The sequence below is a fragment of the Parambassis ranga genome, chromosome 4, assembly GCF_900634625.1.
Source record: "Parambassis ranga chromosome 4, fParRan2.1, whole genome shotgun sequence".
Taxonomy (NCBI): Eukaryota; Metazoa; Chordata; class Actinopteri; family Ambassidae; genus Parambassis; species Parambassis ranga.
The window spans coordinates 16,450,517-16,465,204 of NC_041025.1; the positions used below are offsets into that span (position 1 = coordinate 16,450,517).

Consider the following 14,688-nt stretch of genomic DNA (forward strand, 5'->3'; position numbering starts at 1 on the left):
ACATAAACACTGTACTACAGAGCTATGACTGAGAATGGAGAGGGAAAGGTTGACAGGGAGAGGGGGATTAGGAGGACCTGGGCACAGATGGCAGAGGGAGGCAGATGTCCCCACTGAGCTGTTCAGGGTAGTCCCTGCCAGCCCGGAAACGCTAACAGAAGTACGCAGAGCACATAGGCTACCTCAAATCGGGTGGCTAGATTTGGGAAAGCAGATGCTAAATTATGCATTCCATGCTTGGAAATGTCAGCAGAACTGTTAAGACGCAGAAAAGCGTAAACTCTGATTAGAGTTGTAAAGTCTGAATTCCCACCAAACATTTATAAAAAAATCTATTTGGATGCCATCTGACTGAGTATTTGTGTTGGTCTCAGTTCTGTACAAAACTAAGAATGCACTATAATCTTACTTGATGCCTTTTACAGGAATTTATTTCTAGTGGATGTACAATGCTGGTACTGACAAATAAATTCAAGAATAAAACTTTTTTGTTAGTAGTCCCAGAGCACTAGACATGTGCATGTGGCTCTCTGGGTTGTATCCGCTTTAATATGACAAGATCTCACTCTCACTCTCACTTTTGAGTGTTGCAACACTGTTGGCTGCACACTCCACATGTTCTTTGTTACCATACTTGGTAATGGCATTTCTGTCTTCTGCTTTCTGATGGTTGCTGCACCTTTGTGTGTCTCATACAGAAACCTCTCACATTTAGTGCGTAGGAGGAAACATCAGGGTGCTATATTTACTGGTATAACCGTGCGCTAACATTGCATATGGACTTACCATGACATGAGAGACGGCTGTCACTGTGTTCACCTGTGAACTAATGAATGTATTTGTTAACTTATCCTTCAAATGTCTCCTTATGGCCTTTTTATGTTTTATGTAATATTTGAGTTTACAGATTTGGCTTTAAAGGCTAAACATGCTGTTTGTGTTTGTGACTAGAAAATGTTTTTTCAACATTTTACGTCAAAAGATTTTTGATTAAACAAGAAACAAAAAAGAAGAAGAGAAATCCCACAATCAGCAATCTGGTGTGTGGTTTTCTATCTTCATATAATGCCATGTTTGAATTGAAATGAAGTATAATTAAAAGGCCCCCGGGGCAAAGGCAACATAACAGCACCCAGAGCTCCGGTATGTGTTTGTCTGGGGTTTGTCAGCCACGCACCGCTTGCCTTGGTTTGATCTCAGATAAGTTAAAAAATGCATTTATCCATCATGTTGCTATTCTCCTCCTCTTCCCAGCAAATGCTTAATATCCACTCAATTGTCCCCCTCCTTTCCGTAGGGCAGACACTTATTCATGGAATGTCAAATTCCAGTCAGACATTAGAAGCTCATCATTGTTACATTAATAAGAAACTGCAAAAAACACCTGAATGCCTTAGATTCAAGGAGGATCCAACTGTGCCTTTTTTTCCTAACTTTATCAGAAAGTATTTGCCAGATTGTTAGTTCCTCCTCATGGTGGAACCACAGGAAGGCAGCAGTGTCCAGTGTCAAACCAGCAGTTTTGAAGGACAGGGTAATTTGATTTGGGAGACACATTGCTGGGGGTTTCTGCAACCAGAACTAATTATAGTTAACTGACAATCACCTTCAGGAACACAAAGGTGTTCCCTTCAGTAAGTTATTTCATAGGTTGCTCTCACATTAAAGATACATAGATAAAATACCAAACAGGGTTTGGACCATGAGTCCTAGAGTATCTTAAATGAAACACAATGCAGCCCCGTCAATTGTCGTGTTGTCTTGGCGTGTGAGTTTGTAGTCTAAAGTAGGAGTTATACATCTCTTGTTACATCTAGTGTGAGCTAAGCCTTTGTGCATTTATATGCTACTTTAATCTTAGAGCTTATTTCCCAAGGAGGTCTATAAGGACATGACAGCATTACAGCATGGTGAAGAAAGTAGGGTCTGTTGAATTCAAACCTCTCTGACAAGATAGATGACATGATCTTGACAGATTGATGAATAACACATTGTTACATTGCCAAAAACCTGAATATCTCCCAGCAATGTTATGCATAACAAACTCCAAATGACCAAAGTATCAGATTGTCCGACTCTGCTGACGACAGAAGTGATCTTCCTGCAGGGCAACCCTCCACTCCTCAGGTCCACAGTGATGATGGCTGCCTTCCAGCGAGGTGGAGTTGTACTCAACCAAGTCCTACCCTGTTCACCTGATTTGGACAGACAAAGAGATGTGTTTGTTGCCATTTTGACAGTAATGATGACATAATGGCTGACTGCTTTCTTCGAGGTGAATGACACCAACTTCTACAAAGAAAAGAAAATGTTGGAGGAACAAGGACACCCCAAATATATTCTACAGGAGTATATCAGTACTTGTCACTGATTAAAAAAAAATACAATGTACAATGCAAACAATGACAGACAGGTGATCTGAAGAACCATTGTTTAAAGCCAATGATAGTCCCCCTTCATCCACTCATCTGCACAGACAGTGAATACAAAGTCACTTGGGTCACTCTCACCTGGGAGCAGAGATACCGCAGGTCACATTACTTTTGAAAGAGAGTGCCTCTCTAAAATTACAAATGCTTGGTACGGTGAGGTATGCATTGTTCAAGAAGTTAAACTGTCTGCTTTGCAATGCAGGACGCTGGGAGCAAACTGAAATAACTGAAGTGATTTAAAGTGTTTCTTCAGCCTGCAGCATGTTTCAATATCACGAATAGAGCAGACTCATTCATCTCCCAAGTTTTTCCCTGTGAGTCATTGTGACTGCAAGTTCAAATGAGAACTGTTTAGCAGTAAATCTGGTCAGGCTGTGCATTCCTGTCCTTTGTTTGAATCGTTTTAGGATGTAAGAAAAATAAATGCTGTTTAGGTGATGGAGTACACTGTGTACAATTACTACAACTCTTTGTTTAGTGTTGTGATCCAGTAGTACTGATTTAGTAGTCCAATTATGTGTTTTAAGTAAGTGCTGATCTGTAGATTTTATCTTAGGAAGTGGGTTCCAAGATTGTTTAACTGATGTTGGTGTAGTAAACTGGTTGAATGGTTGTACAAGCTTTGTGTAGTTGGGTTTGAAATATGACATTTCTCACAGTGCAGTAGACTTTGATGAAAATGTAGGAAGCAGAGCACATTCACGTATTTGTAAGGAGGAATTGTCTGGGTCAGAAAATGCTCTCCCATTATGCCTCTGCAAAGACGACGCTTTATCCTCTAACAATTCCAGCTCCACTTTTATACAGTCACTAATTTGTAAGCTCCATTCACTTTTGTTCATTCGAAGTTGAATTCATTCAGTCAATGTCATTGCTTGGGGAAAAAAAAATCAATAATGTGAATTAATCCAGAGATTACTCACGTAGAGCTTTGAATGATTTTCTGTACATGAGTTAGTAGACTTAAGCTAAAACTGACATAACCAGCTTGTGAAATCTTCCACGTGTCGCAGGGTGGAAACAATTGAGAGAGCTGAAAGAGCTGCTACACCCTATCCTTCCAGAATTATTCACACATGAGAAATGACTTTTTCCTAGTTAGGCGTTGTAGACAGCTTTGACTTAAAACACTGCCTCCATGCATGTGAAACAAGGCAAAATCATTCAACCAAAAACATTCAAGCATGGTTCACTTAATGTGCAGCGGCAGGCAGGAAGGCAGGTGCACTAGAAGAGGACCCAAAGGTGGAGGACACAGAGTGATGCTGTAAAGGTTTTCTTATAATAACTGCTGTGGTAACAGAGTGAGAGATATTGATTTTACTGTATATGTAGTCAGGAGTATGACCAATTTCTTGCTGCTCACAAAGACAGAGGTTCTATCTCAGTGTCAGTTCAGACAAAAATAATAATATAATATAATGAAAAACGACCGAATAGATACACATCAAAGTCTTTTCACTATAAGTAAGATTTGGGAATTTTTAATGGGTTTGAGAGTTTTTTATACTTCTTTCTGTGGCTGTGATGTTAGATGTTGGTTTCACCATTGGGTCGGGGTGGATTATAGCTAGAAGGCTTCAGATGTGTCCCACCGGCCACAGTCGACAGGATTATTTTAGGGATTAAGAGCCTGGTGCTCTGTACCTTGGTTGCACTGCACTACAGTATGTCCTCATTCTCCCTCATCCTCTGGAACAACTTAACACCCTACCTCTAAAATACCCAACTAATACCAGGGTGCAAACCCATACCTATATACTCAGGGCACGAAGGAAACCTTCCTTTACAGAACAATTGCCACTGTGGCATGTAAAATAAAATGCAAAAAATAAAGAGTTATGATCATGCATTGTGTGTTCATGTCATTTTGTCCACATACTAAAAATACACAATTAAGTAGGGTAGTGCAGAATGACCTTCTCAGATTATTAATTAATAGTGTTGATGCATTTCTGCCTAAGATGTCTGCAGTAAAAACTTGTAATAGGCAATATAATTTATAGTTTCTGATGAAGAAGACAACATTGCTCATGTTGTTTATGTTAAAGTTTTCTAAATGTTATATGTCTAAAACCACAAAGGGACACGCATGAACCCCAAACATCTAAACTATCTGTAGTTTAAACATACCCTAACTGTACCAGGCGTAGTCAGAATTTTAGGTTTCTAGTATTTGGTATCTACGGAATACTAATGTAATGCTTTGTTAAGTGGTAATCTGAGCTATATCTAACAACAACGGTGTGGTCTCTCACTTGTACTGGAAAGCAACCACAATTTCTCTTGACTGACTAATTCAGAGTCAAACTTTAATCCTGCACTTATCTGATAATAACATTACAACTGTTAGTGTCCGTCGAATTTTTACCTTAACAGAACAACAGTGCAATTCAGAAAAACCACAAAATATATTTTTCAAAATAAGCACACACCAGTCAGACACTGTAGTTTGAGTTCTTCTAAAGTTCTGTCCTGGTTTCTGTTCATGTCTCTTGTGCATCTGCTACCTGCCCTGCTTTCCTGCCTGCTGGATCACCTGGTTTTAGTCCCCATCCCTGCTCATTAATCCTTCTGTGTAAACACAACCAGCCCACTAGTTACAACTTGCTGGATTTTCACTTGTGACTACTTGCCAGAGAACTAAGAGTCTGTACTTTGGACCATGCCTGATGATTTGGACTGCTCACTTTGACTTTGTCTGCCTGCCTAGTAAATCTGTTTTCTATTTGTACTGGCTAGTTTCTATGTTGTACATAGTTAATCTTAATTGCAACCTATTTTGCCAACTATTTTTTATTTATTAAGTGATATTTTAAACATAATTTTCTTCTGTCCTAATATATTCAGTCCCACTAACTGGTGGCCATTTTTGTCATTTAATAGACCAAAGGAACTAGCATAGCAGGTGATTTTTTTTTTAGTTGTAGTCCTATATGATACTATATAATACTTCTACACTCATAAAGAATCCTTTCTCACTGTGGAAAAAGACCTCAGGTTTGCACACAGCCATCACTCCAGCCTCCTTTCACTAGTGCTTCAACATCCAGTCACTCAGCGTGAAATGTGTTTTCTCATCTGAGGATTCACTGAACAGTTGTTGAGGGCAGTGATTCGTTCTAAAGGTTGTAGAGCATACAGTGCAGGTACAGTCATCAGAGCGTCTCTCTTTCACTATATGTGAAATGGATAAAATGAAATCAGACATCTGTCCCTGAATTCATGATTGAAGGGTTTTCCTCACACACACACACTTTCATTATGCTGTTCAACATGCTTATTTCATTCCAACTGGGTTAAATGTCCAGTGCTGTTATTAACAGACACACAAAAGCATTGTCTTAAAACAGATGTTCCTCTACACTGATGGGCACCACTAATTTATTCCACTTTAATTAGGTCTGGAAACTAAAATAAATAAGTTGCATCTTCTCAGCCTAAATTATACTTGATTGACCTACAGGGATAAGTGAGCTTACAGAAGGTCTTCATCACTTCAAAGTTGAACATCTTATGTGTTTATGATATTACATAATAAATCTGAGAACACCGAGGCAGCCGTGCAGAAATGTGTTCATTCCCTCTGCCAAATGTAGAGAACAAAAACTGCTGAATGTGAACTACACTGTGAAACACTGAAATATGTTTGCAAGATCTGTTGAGTTGGTGCCAGTGAGAATATTTACAGTAAAAGAATTTCGAAAGCGATTTTACAGAGCAAATAAGAATCTGGGTCAGAGTGATGCCCCAGTGTTAATTATGGCATATGATCAAATAGTTTGAATGAATTTGGATAAATGGATTAAAATCTGATTCCCTTACCAGCTGCCATACTGTAATTACTGGTGTGTCATCATTCCCTATTCACGTAAGGTACTCAAACATCAGTTTATTACTTTTCTGTTTCCCACACTGTACATAATCACAGGGATCTGAACTGAGCTTTGTTTCAGAATCCAAAACAAAAGGCTTGTAATGAGTCTGGTTTCTCTGCAGTCACTCGTCAGAAGCAGGGATAAATAAAAGTATCAATTAGTGCATGTTTTGGATGTCAGAGCAGATTCAGAACAGAAACTTTGTGGGATAATTACCTGAGCTTTGTTTAAACCATGGGCAGTCTGTATCCTGGGGGGCTCATAGTGGAATAGGGCTTAATGAAGCCAAACCTAGGTGCTATCAATTGCGTGCTGCTATGGGATAAACCAAAGGTATAAAACAAAAATCGGTCCAACCTGAGGGTTTGCATATATTTTATTTATAACCAATGGCCTTATATATATGTATAAAATATGCCCTTAGCTAGCTAAAAACTTTTAATGGTGTGTGTGCACACAGTATTGTTTTCTGGCAGTTCTTTATTCCTGACAGTCCCATCAAAAAAAGCTACCACACTGTAGTGGGATTTTTTTTTTGACATGAAAACAGTATTGTGGCAGCAATAGTCCAACATATCTTAAAACAGACAAAACCACAATCAGCTTCTCCTCTGTTTTGACGGTCAAAAGGTGTTGGATAGTTCAAAATAAAGACAATAACTTCACAGGGTCCTTTCCGGGAAAATCAGAGATGTTAGAGCTACAAAACATAAACCCAGAGTTCTTTGCAGAGGCTTTTATTTGTTCACTGCGAAGAGCTGAAAAAGAGATCATCTAAAATATAACCTTACCATTTTTTTTTACCAGATTTCTTTAGCACCTTGTCTACCAGCAAATGTTAACAATGTGTTAGTAAATATAGTAATGTCACTGCATTGTTCTTTTCCCTCTTTAATCCAACTTGCAAAAATACAGTTGGCTTTTTTTCTGTTTTTATTTTTTTTGGGTAGACCTTCTGAGGACCCTGCAGATTTTCTGCTCTTTCTCCATTTTTGGCTTTTCATGAAAGATTTTGGTTTTCTGATTTTGAACTTAAAAATAATATTCATGAGATATCAACTCAATCCGTAGGAGGGCTATGGCTCCATTTTTTTCTTTGAATGGGACCTACTGTCCATATGGATTAAATTGCAAAAAAAAATATTGTTCCTTTCAAAGCTGCAAGACCATCTGAGTTAGAACAATCTTCCATTCTACTAAAAAAAGTCATATGGCGTTGACATGCCAGGTTTTGGGGGTGTTTGTTAGTGCCACAAGCTTTTAGGCTACTTAATCTTACCACCATAATTTATCCCAATATTGTTCAAAATTGTCTGTAATTGGTTTTACAACACAGGACCTATCACAGGCTGCCAAAATGGCTTGGCTCAACAGCAGCCCCATTCTGCCACACTGGGATGTCTCATGCCAGACTTGTGATAAGTTCCTGTGCAGTTCCTGCTAAAGACAGCAGCAACAAAGGAAGCAGCCACAGTAAACAACGCAACACCTGAGACAATGCGTTAATGTAAAATGGCCTGTTTTGACACACTGCTTTGTAAGCAGCTGTATAAATACTGGCGTCTGCGAGACTCTGCTGTGAGAGATTACAAAGACAGTGAGATAATAATAATAATAACTTCTAGAGGGAAAGTGCAAAGATGCTCAGCAGTCGGTGATAAGCAAATGGCAAAAAAAACAAAAACAGAACATCAAGGAGCAGTTCATCAAGATGAAGAAAAATGTCAAAAGTCTGTGTAGAGGCAGGGTGAAGTGTCCTTCAGCCACACTTCTGGCTCCACGGCATTGTTGAAATGATACTTCACCCCAAATTTATCCTTGAAAGGTAGCTGTTAAAAGTTAGCTTTCCTTTCTCAAACAGTAGAGCAGCAGCTGCGGTCATCATTTTATACGATCACATTACACCAGATGTACGCATGTTTTGGGCAAACTGACAGTACACATAGACAGCAGTGCCAATAATTTCTACAAAGGGAACAGGCGTCTGCAGTTAGGGTGGTTTTATATTTTGTTGAGCTATAAAAACCTGTCACCACTGGGCTTCATAAGAGAGAAATCAATAACAACTACACTGGAGGTTTTTTCTTTTTTTAATGGTTACCCTGTTTTGCAAGGATATCATGATGAAAGCCCAGCGAGTTGTTAAGCAGTTGTTCACATGAGTGGCTGTGGGTTGCACACAGGTGCATTGTGCATTGATGTTCAGTCCTTAAACAGGCAACACTGGTCCCACAAAACTGTGTTAAATTGTAATTCACTGAAGCCTGGTGAGCACAGGGGGAGTTGGCAGGCCAGCTTTATTTATGTCAATTTAATGGTTTTACATAAGTCTTGGTCATCCTGAGAACTAAATTTGCACTTAAAACCCACATATTTACTCTTATCTGTTGAATAATTAGCACCTCTTCACTTAGACCCAATGTATTCTTGTTTTGGTGAAAAAAAAAGCAAAAAGGGAGTGAAACCTGCCTCGAGGCTCACTCTGTAAATCTTGCCTAGGGGCCAGGGACACCATGGCTCAGGTGGTCAATGGGCAAACTAACTGACAGCCTGTGAGGGCTCTCCATAGGACCTGGACTTTCTTCTTCTTCTTTTTTATTACTATCCACTCTCCATTGTTTGCCACTTATTTGTCACAATACCTCGAGGGCACAGCTTCCTCTAAGAGGAGACCAGCCTGGGCTAGACCATTGTCCTATTCCTGCTTTCCTGACAGACACTTTCTTGGCATAGAGGTAAACAGCTTTGTGGTTAGTGCCAAACTGATTTCCTCGGTGGGTTTACTATTGGTGCTGGCAGTCTGCATGGCATGTTGACAACAGCTTAAGAGCCAGATTTGATTGTCTCTCCTACTCATTATTACATTTGTCACAGAATATGATGTGACTTTTCATCTTAACCAAACAGTGCATGAATTCAAGGTTCGTTTATGGATACATCCTTAGGAAACAGTAGTCTCCTATCAGTGTTTGAACTCAGTGTCAATATGTTGTTTGATTTAGTGATCCTTGTACCTGTACTGGGAAATGAATTGTGTCTCTCACAAAGGAGTGTGCTTTTAGAACACAGGCTGTTCACATCGAAGGTTGTTTCATAATCTGGATTGAGGACATCTACCACTTGGTTTTCCATTGATGAAGACCTTAAAAGCTAATACAATGGGGAGCTTGAAAAAAAAGCACTTTGCATCCTCAGGCTTAAAACAGACTAAATACTCAAGAAATGAAGAATGAAACAATTACCCATGTATTGTCAATGCATGAATCTGACATCCAAAAGCCTAAAAAGCTAACCTTCAACCTTGTATTGTTGATTTTTTTTTTAGCTAAGAGCAATCAATGAAGGTTAACACCTATCTGCAGTTGGCTGTTCTGTACTAAAACCCAGGCAATCAGTAAGCAAAAGACCTACATACTGGTTCTCATTCATCCTGTAACATACCACAGAGATGCATCAGTGCATCATAAGGTTGCAGGAAAACATCACGTCCATGATGCTGGTATGTGCACCTACAGATTGAGTGCATATAATGCGATCAACCTGATACAGTTTACTCAATAGCCACAGGTGTCACTAATAACTAAAGCTCTGAGTTGAATATATGGTTTATATATACAGTATGAAGCTAGGAAATGTTAACGCAACACACAAACATTGTAAATGCATTTGCAAATAGAGGCAGACATGCAGTTTAGTATTCCCACTAGCCCAGACTGCTGACTCATCAGTGAAAGGAATGACGCTTTTTCTCAGTGTTACTTCTTCAGAAGGCCCAACAACAACAACAACATTCTTTATGCGCAACTGTTACTCATGTTTTGTGGCTATTTTCATCTTCAGTCAAATCAAGCCTCAAAGAGACTATAACAGATTGAGTCACATCAACCAGGGGCACAGAGGTCCCCTTTTATGAATCACTTGCTGGCACATCACCCATTCCTGTCTATAATAAATACAGTTTCATACATCCTGTGGTCCAGATGCTCTCTTGTCTTGCATAAAGGAAATCAATACTGAGCAACTAATGCTGGGGTCACTTGTTATGTATAGAATTTTTGTGAGCTGTTCAAATACAGCTGAAACTGTGTGGGTAGAGACAGATTATTAATTGGCAAGACTGATATTTTTACAGGAAACATTACTTATCATATACAAACTGTTTTTCAGTGTTTTACGAGTTGGTCTTCAAGTGATCCATCTGTGTCTTGTCTCTTCAGGTGTTACCTGTTGGATGGCCTCTCTAAAGGAGCCTGGCTGAACCGCTCAAGCATCATATTCGCAGGGAACGACAAATGGTCTGTGGATCCACGCGTGTCCATAGTGTCCAGTGTCGGAGACAAACATGAGTACAGCCTTCAAATACAGAAAGTGGATGTATCTGATGACGGCCAATACACATGCTCAATTCAGAGTGAACGCAACCAACGGCCAAAGCTCCTCAATCTCATTGTAAAAGGTGAGTATATGAACATTGTTGTTCTGTGCAGGCTTCTAGATGTGTGTGTGTGTGTTTAGTGTTGGACATCTGTTACATTCAAGCCCATGCCAGATGAGTTCACACAATGCTGATTAGGCCTGTCAGTGCCATGGCTGGTTCCTAAACAAAGTGGGCTGACATTTCTATTGGCAACTGTTTTTGGTCCAAGCTGGGTTAGCTTAGCTTTTATCCTGTAGGCTGAGTCACAAACAATCCCAGGGTCAGAGGCAAGTATACATGTACGCCATGCACAAGTGTTGTCTAATTACACTTTCTTCCAGAAGAGGGTTGCAAACTGTTCACACTGTAGCTTTACCCAGCATTAATGAGCTGTGATTATTTACATTACATACTGATAGACTTCAGCTGTTGAAGTATGATCTGTTATTTTAAAAAATGCAGTTGCTGCAGAGGTTCATTTCTGTCTTCTGCCTTTTTGTGATCTCAATTTGATTCCTACAAGAACAAAGCTGGGGAAATTTCAATCTGACATTGTAGGGTACGTTCTCTGCCTTTAGGCTATATGCAACAAAAAGTAGAAGCCTGTTGGTTTAAATGACTGGAGGCACATGTGTTACTTTAATCAGGTATTCTTGCTTTTTCACAGCAGGTACCACAAAAAGAATTCTTTATTCTAACGGTACATTCTGCACCATTATTGATAGACATTGTTTTACACAGTATAACAATGTGTCGGTTAGTTCTGGATTTTAAACAAAATACATGGACTTTGAGCTCTATGAGAGTCTGATGACATTAGATTTTATCTCAACAAGGTCAGTAGATACATTTGAATTTTCGCAGCCATTTAGTAGGCTTTTGTGGACACAGAGGGCTAATAGATAACAGTAATTGTTACTTAGAATAAAAAGGTCAAGGCTGACCTATGCCTAAAACTGAGCTGATGGAACAGTGCAACGGCCTCAATGGAAATTCATCTTCCACTTGCCATGTAATCTTTATTAGGCTGATGCAAAGATTTACAGATAAACCTGTCAAATAACAGCACATCTTTTTCTCTCCCTCTTACTTTATTCTTTTAATTCCAGTATTTACTTCACCGTACAGTTTAATGGCCCTTATTCACCATTCTCTCACTTATTCAAGCCCTAAGCAGGAATCCTATTAATTGAGAAAATATACCAAATTATTCTTATTCCATTTCAAGCCAAGGCAAGGTTTGCATTAATTTCTGAAGAACATAATGTTGGAATATGCATGACTCCACACAAGCAGCAGAGTATTATTAGAAGAGGTAAAGGATCAGATGCACTCCTTGTAGAAGTGTGAGCAGTGATATGTGAAATGTGCCAGTGGAAACAGCTCTCCAGCTGGCATCTCTAGCAGGACATACGGAGTGAGTTTGGGAAAAGTATATTAGGAGTGTGATCATACCTGTACTGTGTTTTGGTTGGCGTAACAATTGTTGGAAGTATTGGTTTGTTGTTATTCACTGCTATAAAGAGTTCGTTTCACATCCCTTTACAAACAGCGATGTTTGGATAACTAGTTAGTTTGTGAGGTTCCACATTTCACTGGGGAAGAGAGGAGTAGTCAAAGAAAGATGTTCAGGTGTTAATTGTTTAATAAAAACTGCACTTATATAATATTGTCTATGTAATGTGATTTGGTTAAACATGCAGCATCCTAGTTGCCTTTGGAATTATGGGTGGTTGTTATGTGGTTGTCTTATGCTGGTAGGCATATGCCTGATAACTCACCTTGCACTCACCCCTCTTGGTTAACAAGCCTGTCCCATTAAAACTCTGTGTAATCTGGAGGTATCCCTAATTAAGACATGCACGTTTATTGTCTGTTGATGTTGACAAACCTAAGCCTGTAATACAAATACAGTGCTCCATTAGCACTTGTCTACCCATCAGAGCACCATGTCAGCTTTGCAGTGGCAGTGACTGCACTGTTGCTAAAAGGTCACAGGGGTAATCGCTACTGCTGCCAACATGTCCGTTGACTGCCTTTTGTCTTGTCCCTTTCTTCTTTGTCTGTTTCTCTCCATGGTGAGTAATGAATTACTGCTTTCTATTGAAACAGCCATAATACTGACTTTGAGCAGATCAAAATCAGACAATCCTAAAAAATCCAAATGCTTAAAAACATGGAAATAAATTTCATGCATTTTCACATCGTTAAATAGTGTTTTTATATCATATGCTTTAGTCCCTACTACTACTACCTATACATCACTTACACTTCACTGTCTGGCCCAACATTGACAGAAAAGGTTTTGCATGTATTCTTAAAAAACATGATGACAAAATGTTGACTGACTTTTGACATATTAAGTTACCACCGTTAAGTAACAGCACTACACTTTTTGATTTTTAAATTAAAACATTATATGTGTCTAAGCTTAGTATAGGAGAATGTATGATTGACAGAAGTGTGCTTCTATTTAATCTATACTTGACTTTGGGTACCCAGTGGTCAGATTGGTGCAGCACCAGAAGTTCTGATCACAGATCAAAAGGCTCCTACAGGGGCACGGTGTCTCTGAATATATATGTGTGGTAAACCATAATCAGCCACTTGGCAGGCAGTAATGGTCGCTACAGGACTATCATGTTTTTGTAGGTGTTGGCTTTCTGAAGAACATTCTGTAATGGGAATCTTACCAGGGGTGTTTCAGGTCACAGCAGCTCCTCACCACTGGCCATATGGCCACAATCAAACCGAAGCTAATGTGCCAGCTGTCAGCTGTATAATAACATTTTTGCCATGGCCAGAGTTCCTGATGGTTGTGACCTAGCGGGTAAGATTTGGCAACGATCTGACCTACAAATACCAATTGTTGTTCCTAAATGTAATGTGGTAATTTCTGTGACTAATCGTCTATATTTGTAGCCAAATAAAGGCTCAAAACACTGTATATCCGCTGCTTCATAAAAAGTTTGCTGCCAGGAGTTGTAGGCAGTGATGCAGAAAACTGTGACAAGTGAGCAATGTGGTCATTATTCCTTTTGACTGAAATGATTAGACGAAGTAACAGTATGAAACAACTATTGAACTTGGAAATCCATACTATGGAGCCATTAGCATTATGATGGCGTTATGATTGTGTTATCTAAATCTGCTACTGTTGAGTCATCAGGCAAATGGGTCGGCAGCCATTGAGACAGTGCTGCATATCCGAGGGTGAGCTGCAGGCAGCAAGTATGTTAAAATACGGATGACTAACTCCAGCTGATAAATGCCGGCGGTCATGTCTCTGACAGGGCACTCGAGGTTGTTAAAAATTTGCTTCATTACATTGCCAGCCTCTGTGTCATTTATTTATGTAGGACTACACCATATGTGAGCCGCAGTGGCATCTCCATAACTTCGCAACATATTGTACTTTGTTTGCTTTGTCAAAACTCTGTGTGTTGTGAAGCATTACCTGTCACTGTGCGATACTTGTGTACACATGCTTAAGCCCACTCATGGAGAACAGAGGGATTTCTTTACAGATGAGATGTAGCAGGGGAGCAGCTCTGTCATGTTGCAGAGGCTTCTGGGAGCATACTGTTTTTTTTTCATCTGCCGAAATGAAAGGGAAGACTTGCTAAGGAAAAAAATAACACCCAGACACTTTAATCTGGGCTTTTCAGTCCAAGCATACAACATTTATTAATACTGCGACACGAATGTTACAGTTGACGTAAAAGGATTTCATGGCGTTGGATTTTTTGGCACTTTTGCTTTGCTAGACAGCGCACCATGAGGAGTAACACAGGAAATCAGAGCAAGAAGGGATTACTGTATATGTATGAGAATATGCAACAGTCTCAACTCATTTCAGGTGCATGGCAGGATCCTTGACCGGATCATCCACCGAGCAATTATGCTTATCTGAAATACATGTCTTTTGTCTGCAGCCGGATGGCTCTCTTGTATCTGGTCA

At 39.5% G+C, this 14,688-nt stretch overlaps 1 protein-coding gene across 2 annotated transcripts in view; it reads left to right on the plus strand.

Moving 5' to 3' along the window:
* The window catches only part of negr1 (neuronal growth regulator 1), a 127,163-nt gene that overhangs the window by 28,341 nt on the left and 84,134 nt on the right, over positions 1 to 14,688 (plus strand). For both annotated transcript variants that reach the window (XM_028404415.1, XM_028404416.1), the window contains exon 2: positions 10,528 to 10,766. In XM_028404415.1, coding sequence (XP_028260216.1) covers positions 10,528 to 10,766 — 239 coding nt within the window. The remainder of the gene's footprint in view (positions 1 to 10,527; positions 10,767 to 14,688) is intronic.